Source organism: Paramisgurnus dabryanus, chromosome 13, assembly GCF_030506205.2.
Source record: "Paramisgurnus dabryanus chromosome 13, PD_genome_1.1, whole genome shotgun sequence".
Taxonomy (NCBI): Eukaryota; Metazoa; Chordata; class Actinopteri; order Cypriniformes; family Cobitidae; genus Paramisgurnus; species Paramisgurnus dabryanus.
The window spans coordinates 7,170,320-7,195,744 of record NC_133349.1 but is presented as its reverse complement, the minus strand read 5'-3'; the positions used below and the strand labels follow the sequence as shown (position 1 = coordinate 7,195,744).

The window sequence follows — 25,425 nt, the reverse complement described above, 5'->3', positions numbered from 1 at the left end:
ACTGTTATATGCAGTGGTATACAGTAGGCGAGGTGAGTAGTATGTCCAATTCATAGTTTTAGAAAAACAGTAGGTTAAATGTTCATGAATGAAGATTTTGGAGAGGGCATTGAATGAAACTACTATTCTGTGAGCCCCCGGGAGAGGACCCAATGAAGACAGAGAGGTGTTGTCATATTCAAAAATGTCGGAAAGCGGTAACGTGGCTTTGTTTAAAAGCCATACATAAAGGGAACAGCTTTTTACTTGTAGTTGAATTGCGCTAGATTAACCACATCGTAGGTGTAGTATGTCCAAATGTCATTTACACTACCGATATTTATACTATACGAACCATTTTAACAATCGATGAGTACTACATTATTCACTACGTACTAGGGATGCATAACGATTAATCGCGATTAATCTATAGCAGAATTAAAGTTTTTGTTTACATCAAATATGTGTGTGAGCTGTGTATAATAATTATGTATATATAAATATGCACACATGCATGTATAATTGTAAGAAAATATATATTTATATATGAAGTATTTATATTTATAAATACTATAAATTATAAATAAATACACAAATGTATATTACACATGTAAACATTTCTTAAATATATACATGCATGTATGTGCATTTATTTATACAAAGTTATTATACACAGTTTACATTTTTATTCTGTTATAGATTAATCACGATTAATCGTTATGCATCCCTACTATGTATTGTCACAGTATGCAGTTTTGGATGCAGGGTGTACGTTTTTTCGCAACACACTAGTTTATGATATCCTCAATGCTTCCTCAAAACATACTTATACTAAAAGCCTGATTTCATTAGGAAAGTTTACCCAAATATGAATATCGGTTATTGCGTGTCATGTGACACCAATAAGACTAGATGTTATCAACACGCCACCATATTTGAATTTACTGCGTTTGTATGTTTACAATGCACAAAGTATCAATCTTTAAATTTTGTTTTACAACTGTATCATTTTGCTTCATAAAACTAACCCAATGGAGTGATTTATATTACTTTAATGATGGATGGATGGATGGATGTTATTTTTGAAGCTTTGCCAACTTAAACACCATATAAGACGACAACATAACATTTTATCAATATAGAAATTATTAATTTGTGTTTAACTAAAGAAAAGAAGTCCGTAAAGGAGATCTGGGATGGCACGATGGTGATTAAATTATAAGTGAGGTTTCACGTTTTGGTAAACTATTTCTTTGGTTTTCCTGGAAACCATGTAAACAAATGTAGCTAAACTGACATAAAAACAATCCAAAGGGACAGGACAGCATTCATGCTACAGTTCCCAGCTTATGTAAAGCAAACAGGACTGCATGTGGTATCATGTGTGTGACTGCTCATGTGTGCTGTAAGCTTAGGGTTATCACAGCAATGTTAGCAAGTCCTCCACATGTTCACTTTGCTTCGGGGGCTCTACATTAACTCCAGAATCTGTGGGAATAACAGGTTCTGCACTTGTGTTAGTGTGCCGCTCGGCTGCGCAGCCACGAGTCATAGCAGCCCTGCTATTTCTGTACTCGCACCACAGAGACGCACGGCCAATAGAGAAACCAGGCCAGTGCTCTGATACCAAAAATTTTCATTGATCTTGCGTTTTCATACCTTTACTTGACAGAGTAACCTGAAGAACAACTATAGCGCCTGGTGTTTGTCTATAAAGTCAATTTGATATCTAAATTGATCAAACCTACTAAATACACTTTATATTCCTGTTCTTACTGTGAATAAATTTACTGATCATTGTTATTGCAAACAGAAAGGTTTTAAAAAATGCAACGTCTCTTAAATGATGTTTATGACTTTTCTTATTGTCTGAATTCTATGCATCCTTAATTCTTAAACTTTGTTTATACTCGCAGCTCGCTCTATAACGTGAGCCTACGATTCATTTATACTTGATGCGCTCGCTGTTGCTCTACTTTGAAATGCCAGGGGGCGACTCAGAGTAATCGAGTCTAAAGTCAACACAAAGTAGCAGATAAAAGAAGTTGTTTACTGGGACAACCCTTACGGTACATTCACACGAGGCGAAAACGTTAACGCTTGACCAAAGGCTTGTATGAAGTGTGGCCAACAGCCAATCACAGTGGCTGCAACACATGCTCTGGTCTAGCATAAATGTAGCATAAAAGTTATTTGCATAAGGGGATCTGATTGGCTGCCGCACACGTTGGTGCTTGAAAAGCGAGAAAAACTGTAAGCATGAAGAAGACCAGTTTAAGACTGATGTTAAAAAATATGTGTTGTGTTTTATTCATTGAAATGGTTATGTGTGTAATCAAAGCTTTGGTTTGTCATCACGTTTATATGCGTGCATGTTATTACTAACATGCTCCATAAATAACAAATAAAATATTGAGCCATTGACCTTAGACTTTTAGTTTTCACCAAATGTTAGGGTTAGGGTTATTTCATTATTGTTTTATTAACAAACAAAACAGAAATCTTAAGGTTTAGATATGTTCCTCATCCAATGGTTCGTTCAAAACAAATATAATCCAAAAGTTTTGTTTCGAATGGATTTATCAAAGAGATGATGCGCAAACGTTCCTGCTCGGTCAGATTTGCCTCTAGGTTGTTGTTTATTTTTGGATGTGGAGCCGCGAGCCCCAATGCACTCATGCGGATGCATCAAGTATAAACCAGGCTTTAGGCAGCATCCTAAATGAAGAGGAACGCCACAAGGGGCCGATTTAAGAGTGCTACACAGTCAGCAACTATTTGAGTACCACACAAATAGTGCTCCTTACGTGAAGTACACAAAATTTACTCAACAAATGATTTATGTCTAATAAAGATAATAATAGGGCATATCTTCCATTAAAACGACACTATCTTGGGCTAAAGCTTTTTGCATTACATTAATTACAAGTATATCATTTTCGTTTTCAATCTTTCGAATTTTTATTTTCATACACCACATTTGGATGTTTTCTCCACGCTGAGCTCATCACAATGCATTATGGGATTGAATTCCATGCAAAAGGATATGTGTTATGTTACCCACCGGTAGGACAGCCTTTACGTTATGAGCGCACATATGATGCTTTGAAACACTGCCACTTATGCACTGCAACATTAATACACGGGTGGAAATATGGGATAGGTCAAAAGCTATTTCTTTCTTCCGATGGCAAAGGAAATACAGCAGAATATTTTTACTGATCCTGATAAATTATCAAAACACATTTACAGCCATCCTCTTATTAAGTCTAAAAATGTACCACTAAATGTACATTCAAATTTGTAAACAAAAACACTTTTCATCAGTCATGAGGTAAAAGCTCTTAAACAAAGCAGCACTTTTTGCGAGATTCCACAGCCATGATATAAACAACGCTTACAGAATTCGTTAATATCAGAACATTACACTTGTATGCCTAAAGCTTGCGGATGTGATAAAGCATAACAGAAAAGCATATAAATTCAGAATTTATGTTTGTGTATATACAGAACGCCGTGCACATAAACACTGAGGTTGGTAGAGCTCATAACAATAAAAATTTACGTTTTTTTAAGGTACATTTACGGTATAATTCATGTCCATAGCACATGCAGAATTTTTAAATTTTAGCATTGTTCCAGTAGTATTGTTCTTGTAGCTGTGTTTTGGCAGTGCATTCTGTAAACCATGCAATTTCCACTGGGTTCGATTCCCAAAAAACACAAAGACTGATAAGTATACATTTTAAGCATCAGCCAACTGCAGAAATTTTAATAGAAATGCATTAAGAATTTGCATTTCCATCTGCATTATTCAGATTTCTTGAGGTTCAAACCCATGACATTTGTGCTGCTAATGCAATGCTTTACCAATTGAGCTACAGGAACATTATGTTTGCTGAATCGTAAATCAACCTAACATGTGTAAATCATTTAATTGATAAAAGATCTATGCGTCCCACAAAAAAGTTATAATACCGATATGCAAAATATTTCTCTGAAGCAATTGTGAAGAAAATGTAGATTTATTGTCTATTATCTATTTGGATCAGAAAAAAATGTTAAAAGCATGCAACAAACTTTTCTCTGACAAGGCAAACAACTGGTCTTGTGTTAGACACAGCTGCAGTTGCCAAACTAAGGTTATTCTTAGACTTGCACTCATTTACTGCTTAAAATGGTACTAGAAACAAGTGGCCCATCATAATAAGCAGGTGGTACACACACACACACACACACACACACACACACACACACACACACACACACACACACACACACACACACACACACACACACACACACACACACACACACACACACACACACACACACACACACACACACACACACACACACACAATACGCGCGCACAGCACACACAGTGTTGGAATGAGGAGAAGACTATAGCATAGGGAAATTGCCTCATTTGCTGTAGAAAACTCGTGTTTTATTTCAACATCAAACACTCAACAAACCTGAGGACAAAGGGAAAAGTGTTGCAATTATTTGAATGCCATATTTGGTATGAATACAATCATGTCCTACAAGCCTGTCAAACTATGAATTTGCATACTTCTGCAATAGAATTCAACCGATAGTTGCTTTTACAGATACCGATAACTAAGTTGGTCCCAGCTTGCTGATAACCGATTAATCAACCGATAGTTTTGATACCAATAGATACTGGATAAAAAACAAACATAACACTCAAAGTGAAACGTATTACAAAAGTATAAAACAACAGTACTGAACGTTGAAAATGTGCTAAATTAAACAAATAAAAATATATTCATTATATTAATAAGCACTGAAGTAAATACTTCTGTGAAATACTCCCACTGGTAAAATTATATAATTACATATAGAACAATTACTTAATTACATTAGTTAACACAATTTTGTACTTTATTTGCTTCTGTTTTAACATTTAATATTTATCTAAAAAGATGTATTGCAGTGATGATAAAAAAAGAACTTAAATCAGATTTTATGTTAACGTAGCCGACAGCTGCATAAAGTTAGCTTTCTCTCGTAATTAACTTAAAATATGGATAAAAGTAACCAGCTGGAAATAAACGAATGCAAATCGATAGTTATAATCATGACATTAAACATTTGGGTTGGATTTATCTGCATGTATTTTTGTGTAATTGTTTCAGGTACTACTGATATTAGCGTCCTGTCAGATTCTTCCACCAATGAACTAACGGTAACGATTAAATGTCAAAACCGATTAATCGGTCCACCTCTACTACTCTATCTCCCTTTATCATCATCATCAGGGTTGTCAATTGGACTACTTTTTTACTGTTGCCACTGGTTGTTATTTCCGCTGTTTAAATCGTCTGCTCTTCTTCAGTTTTTAATCTTAAGATAAGAAGATTTTATTTATGATAGCAAAAGTTTGGTATGTGGGCTAGGATCAGATCTGGCAACCCGTTATGTTCCATTACACCATGCAGAAGAATGGAAGGCAAACAGTGACTACCTTACAAAACAAGACACAAGAAAAATACTTCCATATTAAGTGTGATATTATAAAGACACCAAGTTGTTGACAAACTTAAATAATTGGCTACACATAGACTTTTCACAATTTTTGTTTTGTCTCTTTTCTCTTAAAATTTTTCGGGGACCCCTTGGAACCTTCTGAGGGAACCCAGTTTGAAACCCCCTGGCCAATCCTACACTGAATTACATTCATATTTTTTCTGTGAAGAAACAGATTATAGATTTAAACAACTTCAGAATGAGTAAATAAAGACTGATGAAGGTTTTACATTTTTGGATGAACCACTCCTTAAACACAAACACAATTTTGGCCTATAAAACAAACCATCCTGAAGACAAGCAAACATAAAAAAATAAAAATAAAACTGCGTGACAGTGCTCTCCGCAGTGGATGACTCAACTTATATAACGCTGCGTTGAGTTGTGCCTGACAGGCTTTTTAAGAGCATCTGTGCTTTACATCCAGAACAAATCCAGACTCAAGACTTCAACTGTGCTGAGTTCACACATTCAAGCATGAAGTCATGTGTGTTACCTAAAGAGACAGTTCACCCCACTTCTGTGACAATTCTCTGATCGATGACACTGAAAAACAAAGTATCTGGCTGCAAACTACACACCGTCACGCTTTTTTCCTATCACCATGCTGCAGATATCTATACAGGAGTGTGAAAACACTTTTTGTTTACATGCTTGCCAACATACAGTATGTACCTGAAGTGGGTGGTATGACTACATTTCTATATGCTTCATGAGTAATTGGACATCTTTATAGAATCTAAAATGTAAAAATTAACCATGTAATGTCTATCCTTGGGTAATCCAGTGACTGTACAATAATTTCATTTGAATATATTGACTTTATTTTTTGCAACTCTAAAAATGCAAACCAAAAGAGGCATTAGTTGTAAAACAGCTGCCCATTAGTTGACTCATCATTTTATTATTAAACAAATCGTTCAGACACATTTTGAGTAGATATGCCACATTCAACACTCTTGTGCAACTGCCGATATAAACACATCTGTGTCTGCACATAAGTTTTATAATGTATTCATATGGCAAATTCAATTGTGTCTAACAAACAATCAGCCGTCGCTTCGTATTCCAAGGCCGAAACAAAATGTTTATGGGTTGGGGTCTCCATCCCCCTGACCCCATTGCACATTACTGTATATTATTGACATACCACCCAACCCTCGTATGAGCTAATTCGAGAGTTACAGTATGTTACATGCTATCCAGACTGTTTTGTACAATACCTACATGCATGTAATAGATTAGAAATGATGCTTAATGCTTTTGATCATATGACAATTAGTCAATCTAAAGGTTTCACTCCAGTTTATACAGTATAAATGAGCACACACACACACATAATGAATCACGTAAATGTAGGCAGCATGTATTAATAGTATCTATAATAGTATGTGTCATGTATTCATATAAAATAAAATCACAGGGTTAGTTTAATCTGATTTCTAGCTATGCCTGATTAAAACATCTATCCAACATTAAACAAGATAAGAAACTGTGTAATTGAAGAATTGTGCAATCGCTGTGTGCAAGAGGGACGACTTTGCCAAGACTGTAAGGAAAGATTTGTTTATTTCGACACTGTCTTTACTCAATCATCTTCTTAAAGGTCCATATTCTACATTGGTCTATTATTTGAATTTTGCCTAAGATCCAAATTTAATGTTAATCAAAGCTTCTTTTTTAGCATTTTGTGTCTCTTCTGGCTGAAATCTTTCTTTCGATTCGAAACTGGGTTCCCTTGCAGGCCAAACGCTGCTGTCCCCACAAAATAAAGTTCCAAGATGGGTTTGGTTCCTACTATGTGAAATTGAAAGAAAATGCAATGTGTGATAACTTGCTAAATAATAAATGTACAATATGTGATGCGATGATGCTTTGTCAAGTGAATTTAAATGATAAAATATATTTAAAACAATAAAAATTATATGTGACACTGTCTGTGAAATCTAGGCTAAACTTGCATCATCTTATTCGAAGACTAAAAGTATCAAAGTTTGATTTCCACCATTAATTTATGAATTCCTTCTTTGGCATGACCTTACTTAATCAATATTGAATCAAGGTTATTTTTCACAGAATGTTCTGTAGGATGATCTTATGTCACAAAAAATGGCTTAAGATGGGTTTTCACAAACAGGGTCACATACTTTATATTACTTGGTAAAGAAAGGCAAAGCTATTTGCATTGACCAAAATTTCTGAAGCATTAAAATCAATCAGATACTGCAAACAGGGTTCCCACACCTTAGTTAATTTCAAATTCAAGGACCTTTCAAGGACTTTCCAGGTCCAATACCCTCAAATTCAAGGACTAAATGTGGGGACACATTTCAAGTGATGACATCGTGTTACCTTTTAAGATACATTGTTACAGTTCCCTTTTGAGGGAACTCGCGCTGCGTCACTGCGGTGACACTTTGGGGACGCCTCCAGGGGTAAATGAGTCTGAATGTGTATAACAAATTCAACCAATGGTGAGGCATAACAACAAAGACAGGGTGACGTGGGAGACAGGAAGTATATCACTACCTGAAATATAGCCAAAGACGGCGTTACAGGGACGCAGGAAGTACGGCAAGGGAGACGCAGCGTCTCGTTCCCTTCTCAGGGAACAACAGTTACATACGTAACCCGAGACGTTTTCATGTGTCAAACACAACTATAGAAAAAAGCATTTTGGTATGAATCAACATTCACATACAGAAGATATAAGCATTTAAAGTGAACAGTTAAGCATGTGTGCTTAAAAAGTCTAGAATTTTTATGATATTATCCTACACTACACAGGGAATTATATGGGTTTTTTTTGCAGAAAACTATTTGCATAAATAGATTCAAACACTTTCAATGACCTGTATCTATGTTTGTATATTTTCAAAAACTTTCCAGGGCCTTGAATTTTTTTCCCCCAGATTCAGAAACTTTCAAGGATTTCAAGGACCCATGGGAACCCTGTGCAAACCATTGCAATATGCACATCTGTGATCTTTCTATTATTTCGATATATCTTGCAGTCCTAGTTCCTACTCTGGTGAGAGTAGGTTAAAGTTTGCCTATATCGTACTTTGAACATTACATTATATGAAAAAGAGGAAAATCCCTCTTTTTAACAAAATAGGGGAAGATATTGTTGCAATACCATCATGAAGTTCCTTACTCGCCAGCATTCACGCACCAGAATGTGACAGTAACTGCTCTGTGTGATGCTGAACTCTGCAAGGTTTGTTCCCTTCTCTCATTAACACCCACCCCAGGTCAATGAATCAAACCCTGATCCTGTCTCAGTGTGTCACCTGCACCCGAGTCTCTCATTAGCACAAACTCCAGGGTGACTAATAGCAGTGAGATCCCTCCATCCATTCGGCAGTTATTGCTTTAGTGAGCACTATTTAGTTTGCAAATCAAATAAAGAAGTGGCTAAAGTCTGCCTCTATGCTATCGAGTGAACTCTGCTCTTAATCTGAGCCCCTGCAAAATGCTGTGCAAACTGCAAACTCAGAACAATTAAATAGCTTTTAATTAAGCAAGGACATCTTTCTTCTTCTTGGAAATAATACTATTGTAATTTTGTACAATTTAATTTGGTTGTGCAAATATGAGCCAATACTGGTATCAATATTAGTTCAGAAAGTTAAGTCGAATGCATTGCATTGTGGGCTTGGTGCAGTTTCTCACACAATAAAGATATTCAAGTATTTCATGCATGAAGAAATTTTGCATATTGTACATAGTAGGTTTGGGTGTAACAAGTAAATAAAACGAGTATCGCCACTTAACTAACTAACAGCTATCCGGTTTCAAAAAAGATACACAGTGCACATGTTGCATAATGCAGAAATAATATCGTATGTTATATACTACTAACTAAAACGTGTACTTTGGTACCATTTCAAACATACGCATTTTCTTCCAGATTTCTTGTGGGAGACATGATGCATGACATCTAAGAGACAGTCTATGACATGTGATAAATAATGACTCAAATAAAGCATGAGTCTTCTTTCAATTTATCAGCATGACTAGCACATCGGGATGAGTTGTGACGTCTAGCAAAACACTTCCCGTTCTTTATCTCACTGCATGTGGCAGCTTTAGTGCTAAATCCATATCCACCATCAGGAAACGGGTGAAATAATGCAGGTCAAGGGAAAAAGACTGCACAAGCTGGAGTTGAAAGATCAGCCGGTGGTGCGAGTAAACAGCTCCCTCGGCCTTTGCTCCACACCGGGCCTGGGACCTAGTCACAATTTAAGAGGTTTTTGAATGGAGGTCAAAGTTTGATACGCAGCGCACCAACCCTCCCTGCCACTTTAGCATTTAGTCTAGACGTGTGCTAAACAAATGCTGCTGGGGCTGCAATGGTCTCCAGCAATCGATGAAGTTCAAAGGTGAGGTCAACGTAGCTTGTGCTAGCGGTTCCTCTGTGCCGTGTGCTGTTTGTTTGATTAGCGCTTGTTAGTGCCGAGCGGTTTGATGGTATAAACCGTGTGATTGAAGAAATGTCAACCATCTGAGATTATGTACCTTTGAGATCTGTGTAGAAAATGCAATAATGGAATAAAAATGAAAATACAAAGTGTAACATTCGGCAAATTCATCAAGACAAGGGATGATTACATTTACGTACAGTATTTGGCAGACACTTTAATCCTAAGTGATTTACAGTGCATTATAAGTAGGGGTGTAAATCGGACAGTTTATTGCGATACTATACAGTACCGATTATCTCCGCCAGCGATGCAATGTTTGCCGATACATCAAACATTTCTTCGATGCAATTATGATTTGATTTGATTAATTTATTGATACTTTAATATTACAAGCCCAGTTAAGCAGTTACATTTTTAATAACTCATGAATGCAACTAAAATATATGAACTTTAATTAAACTCTTTAAAAAAGGCACAATCTCTGTCCCATTAGGGACATTTACAACTACAATAAAAAATATCACATAAAATCAAGCTCATGATGGCAACAGTCAAAGTCTTTAGCGTTTCAGCTGGTGCTGGCAAAGGTTTTCTGCCAATCTGTTTTTCTAATTCATTTTCCAAATACAAAATATTTCCAAACCCACGATTTGCGTCCGATAGCAGTCACAACATCTTCTGCCTCGCTGTGTTTTCACTGCTGCAACCGCTTTGTTGCTTCATCGCATTCACTTGCTGAGACTAGCACACAAAAATAAACGTAAATGCGCGCTTTGCGGAAATGCATAAACAGACTTTACATCTAGGAATGAGGACACTGAGTTTTAAAATAAAGGTACCTCAAATAAATGTTTTATTTGTGCCATTGATGCATTGTATCATTAAAAATGTAATCGATTTAAATTAAATCCATTAGGGCTGCAACTAACAATTATTTTCATAATCGATTAATAGGGCAATTAGTTTTTCGATTAATCGACTAATCGGATAATACTCGGATTTTAAGCCTTAAATAAAACAAGTTTTGGCAGCATTTCAATAGTAAAACATCTTTAGATCTCAAAATATAAACAAAATGAATTGAGTCTTCAGGGTTGTGCTGAGAATTTTGCCACAGATGAATAAACTAATTTTAATATTACATGACATGTTTAATTGTTAGTCAGAAATATGTTTTGTTTAATTGTTTTAGAGATATCTGTCTTTTCCCCATTCAAGTAGATAAGACTTTAGTGAAATACTGCCCGGAGGCAGTGCAAACATGGCCGCCAAGTGGTGCGAGTTCCCTAAAGGGACTTTTCCTACATACCAATCAATTAATCTGATAATGTCTCAGTAGTGATCACACACCCCCACACTTCATCCATCTTTGAGGTGATCTATAGAAAAGCGAGACGAGTCTTGTGCCTCCCACGCCAGTCTAAAGCCAGTGCAGATATATGCTAATGGACTCAGTGCGCTTCCAGCCTGGCACCGTTGCAGCCCACTTATTCTTTAAACTGGGTTCCTCTCTTGTAATGAGGGGCCAGAGGCGATACAGAAAACAGAGGGCCATTATTTCATTATTTTGGGATTCCATTAATGTTAACAAATGACTTTTAATATATTAAAACAAAGCATTTAATACAGGTGATGTGTCATACATTAAATTTAACAACAATTAAACTCCCGGGTGGCCAAAAGTAAAGTAAACTCTTTGGACGTTAGCCGTTTAAGTCACGCTTACAACTTCCTGAATGTCATTGTATTGAATACAGAACTGGCAAAAAGTGATGTCCAAAGGTAAACTTTGATGACTGTTGTCATCAAAAACAAGAGAGGATCAACGACATAATAATAACTGATAAAATTGTAGCAAATATATTGGACTAAATAAGATTGAGCATTGTTATTACTATGAATAGGGAACAATTCAACGCTCACTATGGCCTCTAAGGCGACGGAAGTCCCGCCTTCCTGTAAAAAGAACCAATTATCAATCAATAAATTCTATAGGGGAGGGCCTCTGTATAGAAACGTGTGAGGTGCTTGCTACTCTGTGCGCATGCGAAGTAGCTAAAATGACCTCGAAAACGTGTTTTTAGCACAATTTGAGCCTAGGATACAATATTTATGGAATGTCAAGTTTTTGTTTTTTGGGTTTAATATGTTGTTTAATTGTAATTTTAGAAATATCTGTCTATCTCCATTCAAGCAGACAGGAATTTACTCTTGCATGACTTAAAATATGTTGAAAGCATGGCCGCCTAGTGGCGTGACTTCCTTAAAAGGACTCTAGAAGGTAGTACATGCATGCTTTATTTCCTGGAAACTTTTGTTTTGTTTATACATCTTTTGTATTTAAAAATAAAACCCATATTCCTGTAATATACCTCTGTTTGGATTTTGTTAAATGAATAAATTAACCAAGTTTAGTGTTCTTGGATTGTTTAATGAAACCTTAGGGGTCAATAGAAAGTAAATACAGTGCTGTGCATATATTCCCTCTGGACATCACTTTTGGCCACTGCATTATTTGTAGCATTAGCATACAAATCATTCTATATCTCTCAAAACTAACTCAGCTATTTTCTTGAATACTTAACCAAGTTAATCTCAAGGCGATTTTAGATGCATGAAGTCACGTCTACTCAAGTTAACACAGGTGTCCAAGCAACTATAGACATCAAGTATAAACATGCTTTACAAAGTCTGCAACCATAAATCTAGATACTGACAGCACATCATATGAGGAGATGACTATATGAGTGCATTTACAACAGTATATTAAGTACTAAACTGCAGGTTACACGGTAGCATTGCACACTATGAAACAGTTCACATAAATGAATATCTGATATCTAAGGTTACTTTAAGCAAACTAAACACTGATGCAATAAACTTGCTACTTTAAATGCTTTTGCATGTGATCTACAGCCTGCACAGAAACTCTTCCTTACAGAGCTGCTGTCACACAAGGTCCTTTAAAATCTCATGCAAATATTTATTTAAAGTACCAAGGGCAAACATACCACAGTATTTACCACATTTTAGGAACAAACTACAGTTAATACCTCAGAATTATTTAGTATACAGTGCAGTACACTACAGTTTACTATAGTAACGTTTAATGCTAAAGTATACTATATTATTTTGTCACGTGACAACTAGTCACTGTAAACGCAAAGTTTCAAATGTCAGTGTTTACACAATAAACTCTCACGTGTTGCATTAAGAAGAGTTTCTGATAAACAACACAAATTTCAAACCTGTGACGTGGGTTTCATTGGCGTTGTCTCGAGGCAGCTCCGCGTCTGAATAGTCAATAAACTGAACTTCTCTCGAAGTCACGGGCCAGATTTTACCAGCGATCGCGTCTCTGAACGACTGAATATAATCCATATTCAACACGTAAACATTAAAGCATTAACAATATAGAAATAACGCTTGTATATGATTTGTCATGTCAGGCTGCAGAAGCGCGCGCGGGTGCAGAAGCAGGAACTGAAACTGACAGCAACTGCCAAACTTTTGCTGCGCAGCGCGAGCGACGCGACCGAAACGCAACGCTGTGATGGAATGTTGACCCAAACAGAGTTTCTGATTGGTCTACTAGGTGCCATCGTCAGATTTACACGCGCGTCAGCAGCAGTACACCGCGACGTTAAACAAATACACATTGAAGAAGTTAAATGTTTACGTTTATTTGTATGTGTGTGTGTGTGTCGTAACCATGTTTTTGGAGAACTGATTAGCTTACTATTTGCATTACCATAGTTCAGTTCAAGTGTATTTCTGCATTATACAGCTTAAACAAACATATTAGTAAAGACAGTATACAGAAAAAATAATATATATATATAAAATACATAGCATTACGGTAAACAATTGTTTCAGAAAAATGTCTATACTATGTTAAAATAGTGGTATGTTAGATTTTTTCTATAAATATCAAATATCATGGTTATGGTTACTATAGTGAGAGCATGATTTTATAAGGTGTTTATAATAGCTGTATGCACAGAGTCAGTGATATGCATTTAATTTCGTATCCACTGTCAATTAGTGAGATCTAATATGATGTGTCTTACCAATGTACTGTAGAAGAAAACTGACTCGTATTTCTGATGCTGCATTCCTAAAAGCTAACAAAATATATTCAACAAATTTAATTATTATTAAAAACGCATTATAAAATGCATTATACTTTACAAGTTATTTAAAATGTTATACAATATTACATTTATAATGTCTATTTTCATATACATTCTAAAAGTGGATAGGTTATTTTAAACCCAGGGTTGTATGGTGCTTTCTATACAGTAGTAGTACTGTAAACTACTGTACTGTAAACTATTTTATTATCTGATTAGGCCTACATTAAAGGAATATTGCACTTTCATAAAAAACTTTTAGTCGAAAAAAATATATATATATTTTTTAGAAAAACATTTCAGGATTTTTTCAATTTAAAGTGACACTTTGTAGTTCAACCTTCATAGTATTTTCAAGACCCTTGTGATGGTACATCGACTTAAAATAGGTTTAATGACATGTCTACTATAGCCCGACAGGGTCTGTATCACTTTTACTCGTACTTTTAAACTTGGGGTTTCGGGTAGTAACCCGAGCACAAAAAGAACTACAAAAATCTACTTTATGTCACTTCCTTCACTTCCTCAAAATCGGACGTAAGAGCGCAACTATTTATTTTCCTGATGTTTTTGTCATGGCCGAAGCAGCAACTAAGAAAAAGAAACCCAAGGTTTTGTCAGAGGAGACCAGAAAGAGAAAATGGGAGAGTGACAGAATAAAAGGAAGGATGAGGATCAATATTGGGTACATGAGGTATGGGTTCGTACATGATCTTTTGGCGTTTGAAAAAATAAAAGCCATGAAATTATATTCATATGACATGCTGGAACTTGGCACACTTTGTGACATAAAGAGTTGTCTTCTTTCCTTTGCAACAGTGCTACGGCGCTTGTGGCCTCTAGGGGCGCTTGACGTGAAAAATACATGTCTAGCACCCCCTAGTGGTGAAAAGTTCTGTGGTCTGCCTTTAATAGACTTTATTGGACCACAACACTTCACAGTTTTAATGCAGTTTAAAATTGCAGTTTCAATGCAGCCTCAATGGGCTCCAAACGATTCTTACCGAGGCACAAGTGTCTTATAGCAAGAGAAAAAAAGTACTTTCAAACCACAACTTCTTGTCTCGCATTAGCGGTGTGACGTGCTAACGTGACATTATACGAAACTACCACCCTAGTATTTACAAGTGTGGAGAAAGAGGACCATTCCAACATTGTTGTATGTGTAATGATACTAATTAATGTCTTTGTGTCAGTTTATTGTTTAAAATGGCCCGCAAGTGTGCATTTTACATATTGCGTGACCTTTCAACGTGATTATGCAATACGTAAGTTCACGAGTTCACACTTACAAATAAGTTGGATAGATTAAATTTGTAAACTGATTTGGCGTGCTGTCTGGGAAGAGGGCTTTGAGCTTGTAAATGGGCCCGAACACAGAGTACCCTCCCCCCAGGTTTAGGGAGTAACCTGGTGAGTGAGAGGAGATGGGGTGGTGGAGCGATTCTGAAGACTGTAGAGAATCCTTGGGTGAGTTTGACTGTGATTATATATGGGCTTGCCTTCATGCTGATTGGGTAGATTGTTGATTACTGACTGTAGACAGCTGGAGGCACTCGAGTAGTTTATTTGATGTGTTCCTCCCGAACTACGTTAATAAAACATCATGTCGCGCTGCTGAAAATAACAATAGTTTCGCTAAATAAGACCCTTATTTCTCGCTTGGGATTGTTTGAAGTTGCATTAAAGCTGCAATTTTAAACTGCATTTGATCTGCAACTGTGAACTGTTGAGGTCCAATAAAGTCTATTAAATTCAGAAAAATCTTGTCGAATGAAATTTCTTGGATTTTTTAATGAAAGTGGAATATTCCTTTAATAAACATTTTATTAGTTTTTTTGATAAAATATTGTAAAAATACTGTTAGACACATTAATTTAGTTTATGTAATGGTTTGAAAGATCATTTTATGCTTTCAATATCTGGGGCCCGTTCTTCGTACGTCGCTAACTCAGTTAGCTGGATTTGATTGTTGATGATTTGGCATGATCTTGGATTATTTGGTTCTTCGAAGCTCATTCTAGACTTGCTGTCATAGCAACAGGTCCGTAAGCTCAAACCTGCTCAGGAGCAGGCTTATTTCATGTAAACAAGATTAGTTTGTACCTATTTAAGCGGATGTGATACAGAAAGTCTGAGGCAGTCGCGTATTCTTCATTATACGAGCGCAATCTGCGTAAGATGCATGATTAATATAAAGAGCTTTTCAAATTCAACACATAATAAAAAAGATATATTAATTAAATCTTTTAGTGATGTTATTTAAAAAATATATAATATAACAAATATATTTGTTCTGTACTTGTGCGACTTGTTTTTGTGTAACAGTTGTTTGATTATTATTCTTAAACGAATGACAAGACAAACATGCTGATCACATTCATTTTAAATTTGTTTGAATTAATCATACCCAGCACTAATAGATGTTATGTACAATAAAGACTATTACTCAGTGTAAAATAATTTTCATTTGAATAAACTAATCTCCCATTTTAGTTTTTTCTTTAGATTGTCAATTAGCTTACAAAGTCATGCATGAAAGGGTTTTTCGTTTAGTAATTTCTATCTGTTCTATCTTTAAAACGTTGTCTACAAATATGTTACCCTGTCCCCGTTCTGTGACAAAAATGACCAAAATAACCAAATAAGATTTTTGCACATATTTTCACATATCTTTATCTTCTTTACTACACTTTTCGATGCAGACTCAGCAGATGCAGGACTTTCAGTTAACGTGGAATACTGCTAATATAGTCAGAAATCAGTTAAGAATAATGCAATTGAAGTAAACTTATTTAACCACTTGCATATAGTTTCTCTAAAGGACTGTCATCTGAGAGGATTTCTTTGTCATGTGCATTGCTATCAGAAACGATTGCATTTTATAATCTTTTGATGTAGAATAACATTACCATTCCCTTACTGCACATCATACTTTATTTACCACATTCTTGGAAACTGCTAAAAGTGTTGGTGTATTATCTACAACTGCACAAAAGAGAGGAAAACACAATCTTATAATAAACTACAATTCGAATTGTATTTATCAGGAATTAAATTGTTGCATTGGCTGTGGGTTTAAGAAAGAGCAACTGCTCCAGAGATGATCTGCACAATCAATCAGTTTAGAGACATCACTCCTGCCAGCATATTACATGAAGATGCAGGACCACCACCTGTTTTTATTCTGCTTTTTATGTTGCTGTTTCAAACAGATAAAACAGGATTTTAACTGTTTTTAAAATAGATTTAAAGTACTTTAGGAGCATCAAATTTTAATTACAATCATTAATTTCAATCTTTGACAAGCATAAAGATATCAAGATTATATTTTTACAGAAAATTTTACATTATTTTTGGTGATTTATGTAAAGTAGCTTTAACTGGGTTTTTAATTTCAGTGTCATAAAAAGTTCACAACCTTTCATCAGTAGCTCTCAGCCTGCAGGGGTTAAAAAATGGGCGTGTTCTTGGCCATTGTAACAACTGGCCAATCACAGCGTTGCTGATCAGTGTTTCTACTATCGATATGTATTGCCTTTTCTTGCAGTGCACGAACGCGCAGTGATCTCAGATAGTTCAATCCTGCCATACTAATCATCAACAGCAGTGGTGTTCAAAGAACCAAATAAGCGAGATCATAATTAGTGAGATCTAAATATCTTAGATGTCTCATTTGATCTCGGATGTATTAAGCAACGTACGAAGAACGGGCCCCTGTTTGTGGTATACTATACAATTACAGTATGGTTTTGTTCTGCCAGCACACATTATCACATGACTGCTTATACAGGAATATTCAAAAGTGGTGATGTAAACTAGCTGCATTAATTTTACTGAGCCACAATTATATTTTATCTTGTTAAAAACACCTTGCAGGGACACCGATCGGCATTCTCCGTCCTCCCGGACGACATCTTTACCGTTCATCTGATGAAATGAGAGCCATTGCTAAATGCAAAGATTGTTCTGTGTCTTTTTAATTCATCAAGTTAATTACATCCCAAGGGGTGACAAATTAAATCTGCCTCTCAGGCCAAATTCACACAGATCCCAAAATCCCAAAACAAGTGAAAGTCCCTCTGCTGGTCAGGAATGGTATTGCAGACAAAGATTGGAGATTGTTTCCACTGAACACAAATCTGATTAGATTTTTAAATGCTCAGAATGATGAAATCTGCATCTGTTTATCCAGACATCCTATATAATTTAATATATACGGTGTAGCTACATCAGCTGCTATAGTAATGATCCAAGCATCCGTTTGATGTCATTTCCTTATGTTATATTGCATTATTAGTGCATGTCAAAGTTAGTAAATGAGATAAAAGTAGGCTAGTTTAATTTTTGAGGAGTTGGAAACCGCTTGGTGTGACATCTTATATTCAATTCTACTGTTCAAACTGCAAAGGTTTGGATTCAGTTTGTAAGAATCTGATTTAGCTGTCTGGACAATATAAACAACAACTGCATGGACTTGAGTATACGCCGATTTTGCCTTCCTGTCTGACACACATTAACTGTTAATAAAAGCCTTTCACAACCTCCCCAATTATTGTCGGGCAAACAGCTGAAAGTTATTAACTGAAGGCAAAAATGTCCAGATGTCCATTTTAAACAGCTGTGTTTTGAGGAGAGATGTGCACAACGAGACTCCATCTGATGGATGCAACAATCCTTGCTTCCGGTCGTCATGGGGACCAAAGTCAGATTCCCCTTTCTCATCCTGACCTTGCATATCATCTTTCACCCTAAAATGAAAAAGTAGTGTCACTGGCTTCTGGTTTTCTTTCAAACTCATTTGTGAAACAAAAGGAGTGATATAAAATATGTTTACATTGCTTTTTACATTCTGAACCAGCTAGCATGTGGTTATGAAAAATGTAACTCAAAACCTTGGTATCTTTAATAATGACAGAGTAAGATTATAAATGATTGAAATTAATGTGATAACAATAAATATAATGTTTTATTTGATTATGAAACTTTAACCTGGATTTCACAGACAGGCTCACATGTTGTAAGGAAGCTTTGTATTCTTCAACATTTCTTATTGCTTTCCACTGATAAAGATAAAAGCATGCAATTTGAAAAAATACAGTGAATAACAACACAGTCATCAAATTATTTTGTAAATGCTAAGAAGTCAAGAGCGTTCCAAGTCTGCATGCTGGACTTCTGTCTGCTGATGGTAAGAAATAAATACGCACTCATCTCAGCAATCCCTCATATAGAAAAATACAATTGATTTGAGGTTCCCCACAAGCCCGGCTGTAATTAAAGCGCAGTTTAATTTCATCTGCCCTATGAAAGATCCATCGTCCTCATTTCACAGACGAGAAATAAAATAAGCCCTATTAGTGACGGAGATTAAAGCCGGGCTTCCCTCCCAACCAATATTCTTTCTCCTCTCGCAGCGTTCGGCGCTCACTGGAAGTCTATTTCATTTTCCAAAATGGTTGTGGGAAATAAAAAGCACCACATCGAATTAATTTAGCTGTTCGCCATTACGAACTTATATTTATGCATTAAATAGACCAAGCAAGAATAGGGTGGCTTTATTCTAGATAAAGGTACATGACAGTAACCAGGAACGTTTTATAGGTCAAATTAAGTATATTGAACACTCGTAACCCAAGTTTTAACCTCTGCCCAAATGCAAGTAATAATTATTTTGGCAGTTTAAGGAACTGATAAGGTTGCATTTGTTATCATTAGTAGTAAATGCATTAGCTAACATGAACTTGCAATGAGCAATAGTTTTGTAACTTTCTTATTAATATTTGTTAACCCCTTTTACACAGCACATTGATACCAGGTAATATCTTCCCAGGAAGTATCTTCTGTGTGAACGCAAACATGGAATTGATTCTTGGTGACATGCTGTAACATTTCCAGAACGCGTCTTGTGTGAACTAAAGATGTCATGTCACGTGTCTTTATGTGATCAAAATCAAACCATCTTTGATCTAATTCAAATTGATGAAAGTTTCCTAAAGAAGGCTTGCATCGCTTAACCAGGTCTCACTTGATCAAAAAACAATCAAAGCTTCATCTGAGATTATTCACTAACAAACAGTAATGGGCCTGGGGACCACCAACAAAAATTTTAAAAAAGCATATGTACTGTATGCTGAAAATATAAAAAATAAAACAAATGCAACCTTTGTCATTATTTACTTACCCTCATGCCATTTGAACCCCAAGGGCCCTATTTTAATGATCTGAAACACAAGTGCGAAGCGCAAAGCGCAAGTGAGTTTGTGGGCGGATCTTGGGCACTGTTGCTATTTTCCCGGCGTGAGAAATAACTCTTGCGCCGGGCGCAAATCAATAAGGGGTTGGTCTGAAGTAGGTTCATTATTCATAGGTGTGGTTTGGGCGTAACGTCAAATAAACCAATCAGAACGCTATCCAACATTCCCTTTAAATGCAAGGGCGCAAGTTCCATGGCGGGTTGCTATTATTATGACGGATTTACCAGGCGCACGCCAGGAGCGGTTTACAGCCGAGGAGACCCACGTTCTTGTAAGAGCAGTCAGACAGAGAAGTTGTTTTGTATGGGGATAGGAGAAACCCGCCCAAATCAGCGTCGGTTAAACAGGTGTGATAGGAAATAGCCACAGTCTCATCAGCTGGCATCCCCATCGTTGCGCCAAGCGCTACAATGATGTCAGGAGACGGGGGAATCCCAAGCTTGCCAGCATAAATCGGGCACGCCGTGTAACGGGAGGTGGATCTGCCTGTACACAGACGCCAGCGTCCACCCTCACCGCTGAAAGGGTTTGGGGGCTTTGAAATCGGACCAAAGAAACGCAAGCAAGGTCCAACCCCAAAGTACACTTACAATTCAAGTTCATATACATTAAGGTTTCTTATGAAAACATTTTAATTATTATTTACATAAAATAAACGTAATACAGCCACACAACAAACTTATTTGCATGAGAATTTTTTAACGCAGCCACACAATAAATAAAAACTATCACCACAATGCTCAACACTATGATTCCCCTTATCTCGTATATTAATATTTTTAAGTGTAACAATTTATGATTTGCAAAAATAACTGTTGCATCTGTGTAGATTAGATAAGCAAAGTGTGTGCGCGTTGTGCACGCTATATATTATGGTCAAGCATGCGCCCTTAAAATAGCATAATGAACCACGCGCAACGCGCCACTGACTTTAAACTATTTTTTTCTGGTCAGTGGCGCAATTGTTTTTTGAAACTGCAAAATAGCATCAGGGACGGTTTGTGCCTCTTTTTTTGCGCTGAACCGCCCAGGGAGCGCAAGTTCATTCCCTAGTTTGCCGACGTGCGTCTGTGGAGGGAAAAACCCGCTGTGCGCCGGTGCAAAATACGAATGATACATGCGTCACTGACAAAGTCAATTGCGCTGGGTGCAAGATAGGGCCCCAAATGTCTTTCTTAGTTCTTCAGAAGCCAAACATAGATTTTCTTAAAAGTGTTTTGTGTTTTCAGCTTACTATGAAAGCCTTAGTCACCATCCTCTCCCATAGTAACCAGAAAACCCTTCAAGCATCAAAAGGACCTAAAAGTACACTGTCAGAAAAAACGTTTAAAACTGTACCTTTTCTGTCACTGGTGTGGTACCTTCAAAGGTTCAGTTTTGTACCTTTTATGTACCTTTAGGGACCAATTTTGAACCAGATAAATGTTAGTGGTACAAAACATTTAACTGTACCTTTAAAGGGGACAGAGAATGAAAAACTATTTTTACCTTGTCTTTGTTGAATAATGGTAGTCTACCCGCATTCACGATTCAGAAAACGGCCCAATCTGAAAAACTGATGCTTATGACATCATAGGCATCTAACTGCCCCCCCACTTTAAAATAATTGGCTACATTTTTTGAGTGGCAGCAAAGTCAGCCAATCAGTAATGAGATTGCAAGTTAGGCCAGTAGGGGGAGCCAAATAGGTGCAAAACCACTTGTTTAAAATCCCCCACCCTAATAGAGCTATCTGAGAGAGGTTTTTAGGAAGCTTCTTAGGCATTACAGACCAAAAAAAAATTTTTGTCTACATGTCACATCACAGAACAAGGATAAATACCCCGTTCAATCATTCTATGTTACCTTTAAAGGTACAAAATAGGTGCTTAAGGTATAATACTGTACCCCAAAAGGTACAACATTTCAATGTGTTGTATACCTATAAAGGTACAAAACTGAACCTTTGAGGGTACTATCCCAGTGACAGAGAAGGTACAGTTTTAAACCTTTTTTTCTGACAGTGTATTAAATAAATAACTTCACTCGAAGTCATATATTTTAAGTGTCCTGCAGACATTTATTCCTCTGCTTTCTTGTTGTTCCATATAATTGAAAAGTAAAACACCCTAAAAGGCCGATCACACCAAATGCATAATGGCAGTTGCAGGCTTAATTTTTTATGACTTATGCGTACTGTTTATGCACGCTGAACTCTTTTTTTTTTTTGAAGTAGCGCTTAGAGCATAAAAAACGTCTGACGTTATACGTGTTTTTCTCTAATTTATTTGTACTGTACTGTTAAAAGCAGGGTATCCATTCACGGGCGATGCCCCCCCAAAGAGATTGTTGTGCGCCCCTACACAGTATTTTATTAATTTATTATATATATATATATATATATATCAAGAATAAATAAAATAAATTAACTTTTAATGTTATAAAATGAGGAAAATATAGTTGATCTATGCTTTTTTAAATTAAAATAGACCAGTTTCTCTGATTGGTTGCATTGCGGCATCTCATGCGTCATCTTTAGCATATTAATGTGACTTGATACTAGTAACGTGTTTGTTGCGGCATTTCATGGATCGTGTAAAATATGGATATTAGAACATTTAGTACGAACCAGCATCACCTTCTCCATCTGACTTCATGGGTCCTGCATTTGGGTCCTTTAGAACAAAGGAAGACGGTGGGGATCGATTGTTTCATTTCATTTTTGGGTGAACTGTCCCTTTAACTAAGCCACCAAATGCAAGTAAGATCCACATGTGTCGTCACTGTGTATATATCAATGTTAAAGAGGAGACTAACAAAACATCATCATCCATAACATCAAACACTGGCCAAAAATAATCCCTGACCTTCTGCAGAGACTGATCTCATTACTTAACAACCACCAGGACTCTACTTCCACACGTCACAATGTGTCCAAACGCCACCACACGGATGAACATCTGCACATTACGCCTGTTTCACACATACTCCGTATGCAGTGCGTTTGCGGTGCGTGTTGCAGTACGTATGCGGTGCGATCCGTCAAGCATCCGTTGTGCTTTCACACATACTCCGTTTGCAGTGCGTTGCTAACCGCTGCTTCTGCGTATCAAATAATCAGGTGATTGACACTTTCTGTTGAAAAGCGCCTCATCAATAAACTATATTATAGCCTGCTGTGTTTTTTTCTTCACAAAACAATATACTTTAGATATTATTTGATAGACTAGGATGTTTAAAATCTCTAGTGTTATGGTCAGGAAACATGAAAGGATGATCAAAGGTCTATTTATCTCCACATATATCATAAATATAAATTAGCATTATAACTTTTGAAGAGAAAATATAGGTGACATGCATGGTTACATTATAGGCTACATTTCCTATACTATTTATATATTTGCATAGACGAGAGTATTTATATAACGGCAATGAAGCTCATATGGCAAGAAATATTCTCAAATAATTAAAATAACAGCATAATGACATGAATAAACAGACAAGGAAGCAAGATTGACATGCAAATTGTATTATTATTACCGGAAAAACAGCAATATTACTGAAACAAACTCTGAGGTAAATATGCCAAACGCTGTTATAACTGCAACAAGTCTAAACTAGATAGAAAAGTTTGTTGACAAACTTTATGTTGGCTTGACAAAGCGTAGCCTGAACGTTTAAAACGGTTTGATAGAAGTTTAGTTTAGTAAGCTATCTGGCTGTTAGTATGTTTAAGTATGAAGCTAGGCTGATTTAGCATGATGCTAACATAATTAGCATGAAGCTAGAATGATGCTAGCATGATTAGCATGAAGCTAGCATGATTCTAGCATGAGTAACATGAAGCTAGCATGATGTTAGCAGGATTAGCATGAAGCTAGCATGATGTTAGCATGATTAGCATGAAGCTAGCATGATGCTAGCATGATTAGCATGAAGTTAACATGAAGCTAGCATGATGCTAACATGAATTAGCATGACGTTAGCATGATGCTAATATGAATTAGCATGAAGCTAGCATGATGCTAACATGAATTAGCATGAAGCTAGCATGATGCTAAAATGAATTAGCATGAAGCTAGCATGATGCTAACATGAATTAGCATGAAGCTAGCATGATGCTAACATGAATTAGCATGAAGCTAGCATGATGCTAACATGAATTAGCATGAAGCTAGCATGATGCTAACATGAATTAGCATGAAGCTAGCATGATGCTAACACGAATTAGCATGAAGCTAGCATGATGCTAACATGAATTAGCATGAAGCTAGCATGATGCTAACATGAATTAGCATGAAGCTAGCATGATGCTAACATGAATTAGCATGATGCTAACATGAATTAGCATGAAGCTAGCATGATGCTAACATGAATTAGCATGAAGCTAGCATGATGCTAACATGAATTAGCATGAAGCTAGCATGATGCTAGCATGATTAGCATGAAGCTAGCATGATGCTAGCATGATTAGCATGAAGCTAGCACGATGCTAGCATGATTAGCATGAAGCTAACATGAATTAGCATGAAGCTAGCACGACGCTAACATGAATTAGCATGAAGCTAGCACGACGCTAACATGAAATAGCATGAAGCTAGCACGACGCTAACATGAATTAGCATGAAGCTAGCACGCCGCTAACATGAATTAGCATGAAGCTAGCACGCCGCTAACATGAATTAGCATGAAGCTAGCACGACGCTAACATGAATTAGCATGAAGCTAGCACGACACTAACATGAATTAGCATGAAGCTAGCACGACGCTAACATGAATTAGCATGAAGCTAGCACGACGCTAACATGAATTAGCATGAAGCTAGCACGACGCTAACATGAATTAGCATGAAGCTAGCACGACGCTAACATGAATTAGCATGAAGCTAGCACGACGCTAACATGAATTAGCATGAAGCTAGCACGATGCCAACATGAATTAGCATGAAGCTAGCACGATGCTAACATGAATTAGCATGAAGCTAGCACGATGCTAACATGAATTAGCATGAAGCTAGCACGATGCTAACATGAATTAGCATGAAGCTAGCACGATGCTAACATGAATTAGCATGAAGCTAGCACGATGCTAACA

General features: G+C 36.6%; 1 protein-coding gene across 4 annotated transcripts in view; it reads right to left on the bottom strand.

The window, feature by feature from the left end:
* oxr1a (oxidation resistance 1a) overlaps positions 1 to 25,425 on the bottom strand; it is a 195,605-nt gene that overhangs the window by 57,553 nt on the left and 112,627 nt on the right. The window contains exon 1 of one of the 4 annotated variants that reach the window (XM_065298716.2): positions 13,211 to 13,482. The exons of 2 other annotated variants lie outside the window; for them this stretch is intronic. In XM_065298716.2, the coding sequence (XP_065154788.1) occupies positions 13,211 to 13,343 (133 nt within the window). In that variant the 5' untranslated portion in view covers positions 13,344 to 13,482. Of the gene's footprint in view, positions 1 to 13,210; positions 13,483 to 25,425 lie in introns of those variants that run through there. One more of the 4 variants, XM_065298719.2, reaches the window with a different exon arrangement.